Raw genomic sequence first — 10,817 nt, forward strand, 5'->3', positions numbered from 1 at the left:
ATATGTAATAAATGATTGCTTTTATGATTATAATGATTATTTACTATGATTGGGTTCAGACTCTGCAATAATAAGCTGCACTCTCCCCTGACCTCCTTTTCCATTTGTGCTCACACGGCTGCTACTGGAGGGAGCTCTTGGCTCCAGCCCAGATGGCCAGCTCCCTGTCCTCCCAACACATGGCTTATCCCTGCATCTGCTGCTTCCCCCTACCCTCCGTGTGCAGCCCATCCCTCCTTCCAGACCCAACATCAGTCCTGGGAGAAGCTCTGCCCATCAGCTGTGGCCCTTGTCTGTCCCCATGTGTTGGGGTGAAGCCCAAAGCGTGAGTGAGGTAAGGGGCTTGTGTCAACTCTGGCTGCCTCTCTCTCCCATCATAAAGAATAGTATTTTCACTTCCAGATTAAAGAGCATTCGCAAGGTGCCTGGACGCTCGCCTTGCTAAGACAGTGACCAGGGAGAGCCTAGTTAAGAAGGTAATCTTTGAGGAGAGGTAAAGTGTTTCCAGCAGAGGAGCTGTATGTGCAAAGGCCCTGATGCTAAGTGTTTTATTGACTTTATCTTATTTAAATTTCTCATAACAACTCTAAGAGAGTTAAATAATATGCCCCAGATCACACAACTCGGAATGGGGGAGCTAGGATCATTGTAAAGGTGCTTGTTTTTTTCTATTTCACTAGTGAGGAAACCGAAGCACAGAGAGATTAAGCAACTAGTAAGTGGCAAACTCAGAACGCAGTTATCTCTGCTGACAAAGCCCAAGTTCTCACCTGCTGTGCTCTGTGGTGCCCGGTCCTCCTCATTACATGTGACTGGAATCGGTTCTCCTCCTAGGGCTTATCTCTGCTACCTCTGCAGAGTGACTGCAAGCTGCTGGTCAGCTCAGGTCAGAGAGCATGAATGAGTCCCCTGGTACACCCAGGTACTATGCTAGGCTCTGGAGCTTGATGATTTGCTGACCTCAGGGAGCTGATAGTCAAAAGCAGGAGATAGAGTGTAGAAAACAATAATTTTAAAAATAGCTAATATTGGGCCCAGCACGGTGGCTCGCGCCTGTAATCCCAGCACTTTGGGAGGCCAAGGTGGGCGGATCACAAGGTCAGGAGTTCGAGACCATCCTGCCTAATACAGTGAAACCCTGTCTCTACTAAAAATACAAAAAAATTAGCCGGGCATGGTGGTGGGCACCTGTCGTCCCAGCTACTCAGGAGGCTGAGGCAGGAGAATGGCATGAACCTGGGAGGCAGAGCTTGCAGTGAGCTGAGATCGAGCCACTGCACTCCAGCCTGGGAGGACAGAGCAAGACTTCGACTAAAAAAAATAATAATAAAAAAAAGCTAATATTGGCCGGGTGTGGTGGCTCATGCCTGTAATCCCAGTACTTTGCAGGGCCAAGACAGAAGCTTCATTTGAGCCCAGGAGTCCACACCAGCCTGGGCAACATAGGGAGACTCTGTCTCAACAAAAAATTAAAAAATTATCTGGGTATAGTAGCTTGTGCCTGTGGTCCCGGCTACTTGGGAGGCTGAGGTAGGAGTATTGCTTGAGACCAGGAGGTCGAGGCTACAGTGAGCCATGATCATGCCACTACCCTCTAGCCTGGGCCACAAAGCCAGACCCTGTCTCAAAAGACTATAAAAAACAAAAACAAAACACCTAATGTTTATCAAGCTCCTCCTTTGTGCTAGGTGCTAAACACTGTTCTAGTAACAGTATTGTGCTAACTCATTCAACTCCTCACATGAGGTAGGTGAGGAAACTGGGGCATAGAGAAATTAAATAATGTGGCCCAGATCACACAACTGGGAATGGGAGAGCTAGGATAGTTGTAAAGCATCAAGAGGATACACCACAACATTGTAAAGCATCAGGGTAGGCTTTAACTTTGTAACATACCAGGGAAGTACTCTGCAACATTGTAACACACCACAGTACACTGTAACTTTACAACACACCAGGAGAGTACACTGCAACATTCTAATGTGCCAGAATCTATTGCAACATTGTAAGTGTATATTAGGTACAGGAAGAGTGAAGACCAGGAGGAATCAAGCGTTTAGGGGTCCAGCCAAGGGAGATGGGACAATGAAGCAGGGCTTTGAAGAATGAATAGGAGTATCTTGGGAATTTGGGAGGAAATGGAAGGGGGAGAGATCCATTCCAGACAAAGAGAACAGCATAGGCAGAGAATAGTGTGTTCAAAGTTATAAAAATATATCTGGTATTATTGGCAGAAAGTGCAAAAGGTGGGCAGTGGTGCAGGGGAGGTGCAGTAAGGAGTGAGTTAAGGTCAGAGAGCAGGGACAAAGCGGGGCAGAGTGAGTAGTCCTTGTGAAGATGCTGGACTTCTTCCTGCAGACAAGGGGAGCTGCCAGCAAGTTTCAAACAGGGCACTTGTAAGGTCATATTGTAGTTTTAGCCATGGGGAAGTCCACAACCAGGCAAAGGGAAAATTAAAGTTATTGGGAGGTACAAATCAGCAAGGTTCATTAAAATGTTCAACAAGGGCAGGGTGAGCAGGGACTGGGATGACACGATGACCAGGACGCTAGCTTGGGTCACAGAGTGGTACAGGTGCCATCCAACATGAATTAGGGAACCCAAGAAGGGTTTTCTTAAGCTTCAGCTTTGTCCCCATCTTCTGCTCTCCTCCACAGTGCTCTGAATGCAACAAGGGCTCAACCAGAGCTTGATGGTCACCACTGCCTCATGGTAAGTCCAGCTGGAGCCAAGGAAAATGTTATCTAGAACCGCAAGTATCTTCTATGTTGGCCAGATCCTGTTAAACAAAGGCCTATCCACTCTCTGTCCACTCTGGTGAGCTTCCTAATGTTTGGAGATGCAAAAGCCACTGAGTTTAGGAGTAGGAGCTGGAAAGGGCTTTGCATAACAGAGTGAAAGAAATTTGAATTTGGGGAAAATCCTGTAGGACAATGGAGAGGAGGAGTGATGGGAGAGTGCAGAGGAGAGAGGCTCCTGGGAGGATCCAAGAGTCAAGAGAGAGAGTGAGGTCACCATCTCTGACAACAGCGAGGTAGGGTGCCTAACAGGGAGCTAACACTCAATTTGAAGATGTTTGCACTTCTGTAATTTAAATACCTCCTCTGCCCTACTCTTTGCCACAGCTTCCCTTCAGGATAGGCTGCCAGACTCATAAATACCTTGATGAGAGGCTGCTGTGTTTATGCAGCAGTGTGGAAGGCTGGAGAAACTGATAAATAAAAGCTGAGTTCCTTTACAAATTTACAAGAAAAAAATCAACCCCATCAAAAAGTGGGCAAAGGATATGAACAGTCACTTCTCAAAAGAAGACATGTATGCAGCCAACAGGCACATGAAAAAATGCTCATCATCACTGGTCATCAGAGAAATGCAAATCAAAACCACAATGAGATACTATCTCACACCAGTTAGAATGGCCATCATTAAAAAGTCAGGAAACAACAGGTGCTGGAGAGAATGTGGAGAAATAGGAACACTTTTACACTGTTGGTGGGAGTGTAAACTAGTTCAACCATTGTGGAAAACAGTGTGGTGATTCCTCAAGTATCTAGAACTAGAAATACCATTTGACCCAGCCATCCCATTACTGGGTATATACCAGAAGGATTATAAATCATGCTGCTATAAAGACACATGCACATGTATGTTTATTGTGGCACTATTTACAATAGCAAAGACTTGGAACCAACCCAAATGTCCATCAATGATAGACTGGATTAAGAAAATGTGGCACATATACACCATGGAATATTACGCAGCCATAAAAAAGTATGAGTTCATGTCCTTTGTTGGGACATGCATGAAGCTGGAAACCATCATTCTGAGCAAACTATGGCAAGGACAGAAAACCAAACACTGCATGTTCTCACTCACAGGTGGGAATTGAACAATGAGAACACTTGGACACAGGAAGGGGAACATCACACACCGGGACCTGTCATGGGGTCGGGGAATGGGAGAGAGATAATAATTAGGAGATATACCTAATGTAAATGACGAGTTAATGGGTGCAGCACACCAACATGGCACATGTATACCTGTGTAACAAACCTGCACGTTGTGCACATATACCCTGGAACTTAAAGTAAAATAATAATAATTTTTTTTAAAAAGCTGAGTTCCACCTCTGGTTGTGCAATAAGGACCGTGTACATTGGTCAGCAAATTAATCCATCAACAAAAAAACTAGTTTAGAGCCTCTTGGGGATTAATAGAAACCTTGGTACAGATTTTAGACTTCCTTTAGATATGGGATTTGGTCTTGGGACCAAATTTATCTCACTCTCAAGAGGGCAGCAAGAGCCCAGTGTATGTGTGGGTTACACATGAGTTACATTTCCCAGGAAGGCAAACATCCAGACTGGCTTCCCCTCTTCCCCAGGCACAAACTTCCGGAATAGGCCCAGCAGCCAGTCTCCTGCCTCTCTGAGCCTCCTGGATACTGAGAATGGCTATGTAGGGGGTGGAGCTGGAGAACGACTGCCCTCAGAAGTATCCTTTTCAGAACTGGCAGAAGGAAGGTGGAAATGACACAGCCCCCAGTATGTGTCCCTTGTGTCCATTCTGGGTGGCCTGCTGTGCTCAGGAAAAGGTCATCCTGGCCGGTGCTTCTCATCTGGCATCCAGTCTAAGATGGCAGAACAGCAGGAATCCTATCTGTGAAATGCGTGAGTCATGACACATTAGAGTTCAGAGAGATTATCAAGTCCAAGGAGGCTCAAAAAACTTAGCCCAACTATTCCAACAACAGTAAGACAACCATAATGTGTAAAACAGGGGTCCTCAACCCCTGGGCCCTGGACCAGTACCAGTCCATGGCCTGTTAGGAACTGAGCCACACAGCAGGAGATGAGCAGGTGAAGCTTCGTCTGTTTTTACAGCTTCTCCCCGTGGCTGGCATTACCGCCTGAGCTCTGCCTCCTGTCAGATCAGTGGCGGCATTAGATCCTCATAGGAGCATGAACCCTACTGTAAACTGTGCATGGCAAGGGATCTAGGTTGCACAGTCATTATGAGAATCTAATGCCTAAAGAAACCACCCCCACACCCACCCCTGTCCTTGGAAAAATTGTCTTCCATGAAACCAGTCATGGCACCTGGTGCCAAAAATGTTGGGGACTGCTGGTGTAAAACATGTAACAGGTGGCTCATGTCTGTAAACCCAGCACTTTGGGAGGCTGAGGCAGGCAGATCACCTGAGGTTAGGAGTTCGAGACCAGTCTGGCCAACATGGTGAAACCCCATCTCTACTAGAAAATACAAAAATTAGCCGGGCATGGTGGTATTTGCCTGTAATCCCAGCTAATCAGGAGGCTGAGACATGAGAATTCCTTGAACCTGGGAGGCGGAGGTTGCAGTGAGCTGAGATCGCGATGCTGCGCTCCAGCCTTGGTGACAGGAGACTCTGTCTCAAACAAACAAACAAACAAGAAAACATAACAGTGCAGAGATACTGCTTGAAGTGGGCAGGGAGACTTGGAGCTGGACCCCTGTTCCCCATTCCCTTGTAGTAGACTCAAGGCACCTCTGGGGTCACCTGTGGCACACTATTTGACCCATCCCACTCCCACTCTATAGATGAGATACTGCTGGCCAGTGGGGTGAAACAGTCTGGATCATGCAGCTGGTTACTGGCAGAGCTGGAGCTGGAACTTGGAGCACCTGCCTCTAAGCCTAGATTCACTTCCTTTTTTTTTTTTTTTTTTTTTTTTTGGCAGAGTATCATTCTGTCCCCCAGACTGGAGTGCAGTGGCTTGATCTCGGCTCATTGCAACCTCCGCCTTCTAGGTTCAAGCGATTCTCCTGCCTCAGCCTCCTGAGTAGCTGAGATTACAGGCACCCACCACCATGCCTGGCTGATCTTTGTATTTTTAGTAGAGACAGGGTTTCGCCATGTTGGCCAGGCTGGTCTCCAACTCTTGACCTCAAGTGATCCGCCCCGCTTGGCCTCCCAAAGTGCTGGAATTACCAGCCACCACACCCAGCCTTAGATGCACTTTCTACCACACCCACAACTGTTCTCAGAAGCAATTATTTTGTTATTTTTAAGACTTGGGGATAAGGAAGCTGAATTGTCTGCAAGCTGGAGGCCTGACCCTCACACAGGTGAGACTCATTTTCAAATAGGACATCAACAGCCACTGAGTGCAGTAACTTGGGGAGTGGGTGAGAAAGAAATGTCACTTGTTTGCACAATTAACTCACTTAACTTTGGCAGACCTGGTCTGGGTAAATGATCACATGACCACAGTGAAGCCTGACCTGATGTGTATCATTTCGTTTATGGCTCTGTGATCCAGAGAGTGCGCCCATCTCCCTAACCCAAGCATTCATTGTAACCTGGATGCGACCAGCACAGAAAGGGGAGAGGGTGATGGGTGAAGGAATCTGAGGAGACTCAGAAAAGCACCTTCCCCCTGCCTCTGTGCCTCAGTTTCCTATCAGTGGGCTTGGGAGAACAGCTCTGGAACAAGGAGCCAGAGAGTGAAAAACACTATGAAATCTCCAGAATAAAGTAATTTGGTCACTACTTTTTTTTCTGGAGGCACAGACACTGTTCTCCAAGTCCTTCTTCTTCATCAATGCTGAAAGAGACTCCTCAACTTCCCACACACATCAGTAGAAGATCCTGCCCCTCAACCACTGCTGGCTACTGTTCCCCACACCCTATGTTGCCACTCTGGTAGAATTTTGAAGAATAGAAGTTTATTTTTTAAAGGGGGTCCTGCAGGCACCCTCCACGGCAGAAATGTTACAACTGTGCTTGTGGGATACCTCACACAGCCAGCTGAGGGGAATGCCAGGGGTGCCAGAAAGTGAGACCAAACCCCAGCGTCACTAGGGTGAGGCTGAGCTTAGTGCGGTGAAGTTGGCATGATAGGCTCTTCTCTTTGCTCTGAAAAAGCTCAGCATTTGTGTCACCTCTGGGAAGCAGTGCTGAGAGCCAAAGTCAAAACGCTGGGCTCCAAATCCCTGTGGGAAGAAAGTCTCCTGAGTCTTTTTGGTATGGTGACCCTCATCTGCGCAGATAATCTTTACACACCGCACAGGTTGTGGCCTGAGATTTGGGACACATGGCCATTGTCTCCATGGCTCGCTCCCCTGGCACCAGGTGGACACCATGAATCTTAGCTCCCCTGAGTCAGGGACCCACCAATGTTCTGCAAGAGTAAACTGCGGAGCTGGGTTCAGGCCCTCCTGGCTACCTGGCCCCTGGGGAGAAGGAGGGGTGAGGAGGAGTACAGATGCTCCTGTTGCAGGAAGGAAGTGGGTGGGTCCTCCTCCTCAGGGGTTCTGGCCTTGGGAGGTGTTCAGGAGGGATTTGGGAAGAGGAATAGAACGCTGGAAAAAGCATTCAGTCTCAGGAAAGAATTAGCCTAGGCCAAGCCCTCACAGTGTGACACTGGCTGAGGCGGAGACCTCCCACCCCCTTCCTCTTTGTTTTGGCGCTGCCCAGATCTTTGCCAGGTCTTGGCACTTCCATCTCCACCACTCACAGACCAAGGTGAGGACACAGTCAACAGCCTTCCCTTCTAGACACCTCTCCCAGATTATCTGATCTCTGCTAATTAATGCTTTTGATTCCCTTCCCCTTTTGTTGCCCCCCAGGAAATAAACTGACCCTTCAGCTCAAGGGCACCTTCCCACCCCAGGCTGGCAGGGCTGCTTGGGCAGTGGAAGTTGGAGGCACAAGTCCTAAGACAGACCCTGAGTGGAAAAGGTTTTATAGAACTCAGCTGGCCACAGCTAGTTCTATCCAGCTCATTCTTTATTAATGTAGCACTGAGCCTTTCCAGGCCCCCTCCCTTTAGCTGCCCCAGCCAGGTCATCGATCGCCCTAATGGCAAGGCTCTGCAGTGGCAGCCCTGAGCTGCTCTGTCCCCAAGTCTTCCTGTGGCTGCTAATTAGAACCCACAGACTCTACTTTACAAATGGGAAGCTGGGGCCCAGGGGGCCCTGATGGGAAGTGAGAGGGGGCTGAGCTGAGCGTCATTCTCCCCCACACCCAGGCCCTCTCTGGCTGGCTCTGTCACTGACCCAAGGCTAAATTGTGTGTGTGTGTGTGCGTGTGTGTGTGTGTGTGTGTGTGTGTGTGTGTGTTGTGTATTCCCAGAACCGAGAACACAGAGGCCTAGAGTGGGCAGGTGGGATGTTAGTTCTTTCTTGAGCCCCAGGTAGTCTTTGCACAGTGGCAGCTCCAGAATTCCTACAAAGGAAGGGAACCCAGGTAACAATCTCCTTGGAAGGGGGCTGAAGGACTTGACTTTTAGCTGTATTAGCTGAGCATACATACTGTTCAGACTCTGATTGGATAGTTTTGGGTGGCTGTAGGGACCACAGTAGTGGAGGGAGTACAAGATGGAGTCTCTGGGCGGGGGGGGGGGGAGACGCTAAACCTCTCCAAGCCTCCTTGGCACCACCACTGTGCTTTTAGCTGGGGACCTATGGCCTGTACTCCTGACACTTCCCAGCCCTTGAATCAACTGTGGGTGCAGAGACTATGTTCCCAATATACCTGCAGTGGTGAACGGGAGGACCAGGGGACATACCCTGGGGGTTATGGGCACCTAGCATTTTCTAGGGATGCAGTCAGGTGAAAATGTCTGGCAAGAGAAGTGTCGGTTGACAGGACCCTGAGCAGCAGACAGACCCAATAGAAAAGAAAGATTGACTATCTGGAGCTGCTGAGGCAGAAGAAAGATGGGCAGTGAGGGGGAGATATTCTGCTAATTGTGCTTGAATCTACACACAGCCTTTCCACCCCAGCTCTCCTGGCCCCGGGGGCTGTAGCTCACATAGCTCAACACTGAAGCTCCCCCAAATACTCTCCATGTTGCTCCAAGCCTCCATTTAGGGGGTCAGAGATAAGCTCAACTTTGGAGGAACTCAAGAAGCCTGTATCCTATTAAATCCCAGAGAGAAAACTGTCAGAAGTAACAAAACAACATGAAACCAGAGATGTAAAATGTGGGATATTGTCCACAGCTCCATTTGTTCTGCGGTCTTATAGAGACATTAAATTATTCATCAGAACAGAACATCAGCACCCACCACTACCACATCCACATGATCTGTGGTCCTGGGAACATTGGAGGCCCCCTCTGCTCAGGGGCAGACTGGTAGTGTGGGATGGGGAAGGGGCATCTGGATACCCCTGGTTTCCTGGAAGGGTCATACCTCCAGGGAAGGGCTGGACAGGGTCTGCATTCTCCAGGCCATACCAGTAGTGACTCTCAGAACTGAAATTGACTAGAGAGTGGAAACTGTCCAGAAGTTGGGAGCTTCCTGCAGTCCAGGGCTGTGAATTCCCTCTTCCCTCAAGACCTCCCAGGCTCCTTTGTAAGTGGAGAGTGGCTACTGATGTCTGGGGAGTCGAGTCTGACTTGGGGACCAGGCAGCTGGGGCTGAAGGATGGCTGGGACTACCCTGTCTCTTCCCACCACCTCTTTCAAAGGATCAGTCCTTGTCAGGACCAATCTATCCCCTTCCTCACTCCAGCTGCCTCCCTCCTTTCCAGCTCCTCTGCGTGAAGCACTGGAATCTCTCTTCCCTGTGCTCACTTTAAAAAAAATTATTTCCAGGGACAGTTGGAGGGGTTGCCAAGGTCACTTCCCCATGGACAAGCACCCTTCCTCACCATTCCTCCCTCCCGGGCCTGAGCCTTTCAGAAGGGCCAGGTCCCTCTCCATCTAAGCGGGGGTGGTTGGCGGGAGGCAGACACTCTAGGCCCCGTGCTCGCGGCCTGGGTGAGGAGTTGTGAAGAGGAAGGAGTTTCTCCCTCGCCTCAGTCTGGCCTGACCTGACCTAGCTGGATCCCACCCGAACCATGGTCTCTTCTGCCCATATCCAACATTCCCACTCGAGGGTCAGGTTCATTCCACAGAGAATTCGCCACCGCCCCAGGGCAGGGGTTCCCATCCCCGTTTTCCTGTCCCAGACATTTTCCCGCGGGAGCCACTGTAGAGTGAAGGGGTGACGCCAAGGTCACACAGGAAGGCAGAGGCATGACGGAGACTGGAGGGGGCGGGAGGGGTGCCGAGGCCCAGGCTCTCTCCCTGGCCGTTCCCCTCGGGGTGCGGGGGCGCACTCACCGCCGGGACCACTTGGCGGACGGCCTCCCGAAAGGCCGCTTCCACAACACCCCGTAGAGCTGCACTTTGGTGCTGATGTCCAGCGCGTCCGAGTCCGCCTGTTCCAGGGACGGTGAGGGCGACACCGAGTTGGACTTGGACGTGAACATCCTGCCTCAGCGGGGCTGTGCCCGGCCCGGACCCCACCTCCCGGGGTCAGCAGGGACGCGGGGCGAGGGGCGAGGACGGAGCCGTCGGGGGGCGTCCCAGCGAGCAGAGAAGCGGAGCGGCCCCGGCCCGGAGCTGCAGCATCAAAGCGCGCTGGGCACTGGACGCGGCGCGAAGGGGGCGCGGGGCGCGCAGCCGGCGGCTGGGGCTCGGGATTGCAGAGGGCCCGGCGGGAACTCGGCGGGGAGGGCCGCTCAGCCTCGGGCCGGCAGCATCTTCCCCTCCCCCCGGCGACAGCCCCAATTCTGGTGGCCCTGATTGGCTGGGAGTGGCAGGTGAGCCGGCGGGAGGCCGGCCTCGGGCGCCAATCAGGGCGGGCGCCGGCTGAAGGGCCGGGCTCCGTGCGTCCGGAAGGTCCCTGCGGGTCGCAGGGTCCGGGGACTCGGTCGCAGCGCGTCCCTGCCGCCGCCCTCGCGCCCACCACCACCCCGGGGTCCCTCTCGGCGTGCAGCGCCGACATCGAGACGGGGGCCACGTCCGCTTTGCGATGGGCTTGGAGGCACTCCTGCAGACATG

General features: G+C 51.1%; 1 protein-coding gene across 1 annotated transcript in view; it reads right to left on the reverse strand.

Annotated features, from left to right (window-relative positions):
• The window catches only part of PLEKHD1 (pleckstrin homology and coiled-coil domain containing D1), a 48,159-nt gene extending 37,647 nt beyond the window's left edge, over positions 1-10,512 (reverse strand). Inside the window, exon 1 of the mRNA XM_003901979.5 lies at positions 10,095-10,512. Coding sequence (XP_003902028.1) covers positions 10,095-10,243 — 149 coding nt within the window. The 5' untranslated portion in view covers positions 10,244-10,512. The remainder of the gene's footprint in view (positions 1-10,094) is intronic.
• Positions 10,513-10,817: the final 305 nt, after the last annotated feature.

The sequence above is a fragment of the Papio anubis genome, chromosome 7, assembly GCF_008728515.1.
Source record: "Papio anubis isolate 15944 chromosome 7, Panubis1.0, whole genome shotgun sequence".
Lineage (NCBI taxonomy): Eukaryota > Metazoa > Chordata > Mammalia > Primates > Cercopithecidae > Papio > Papio anubis.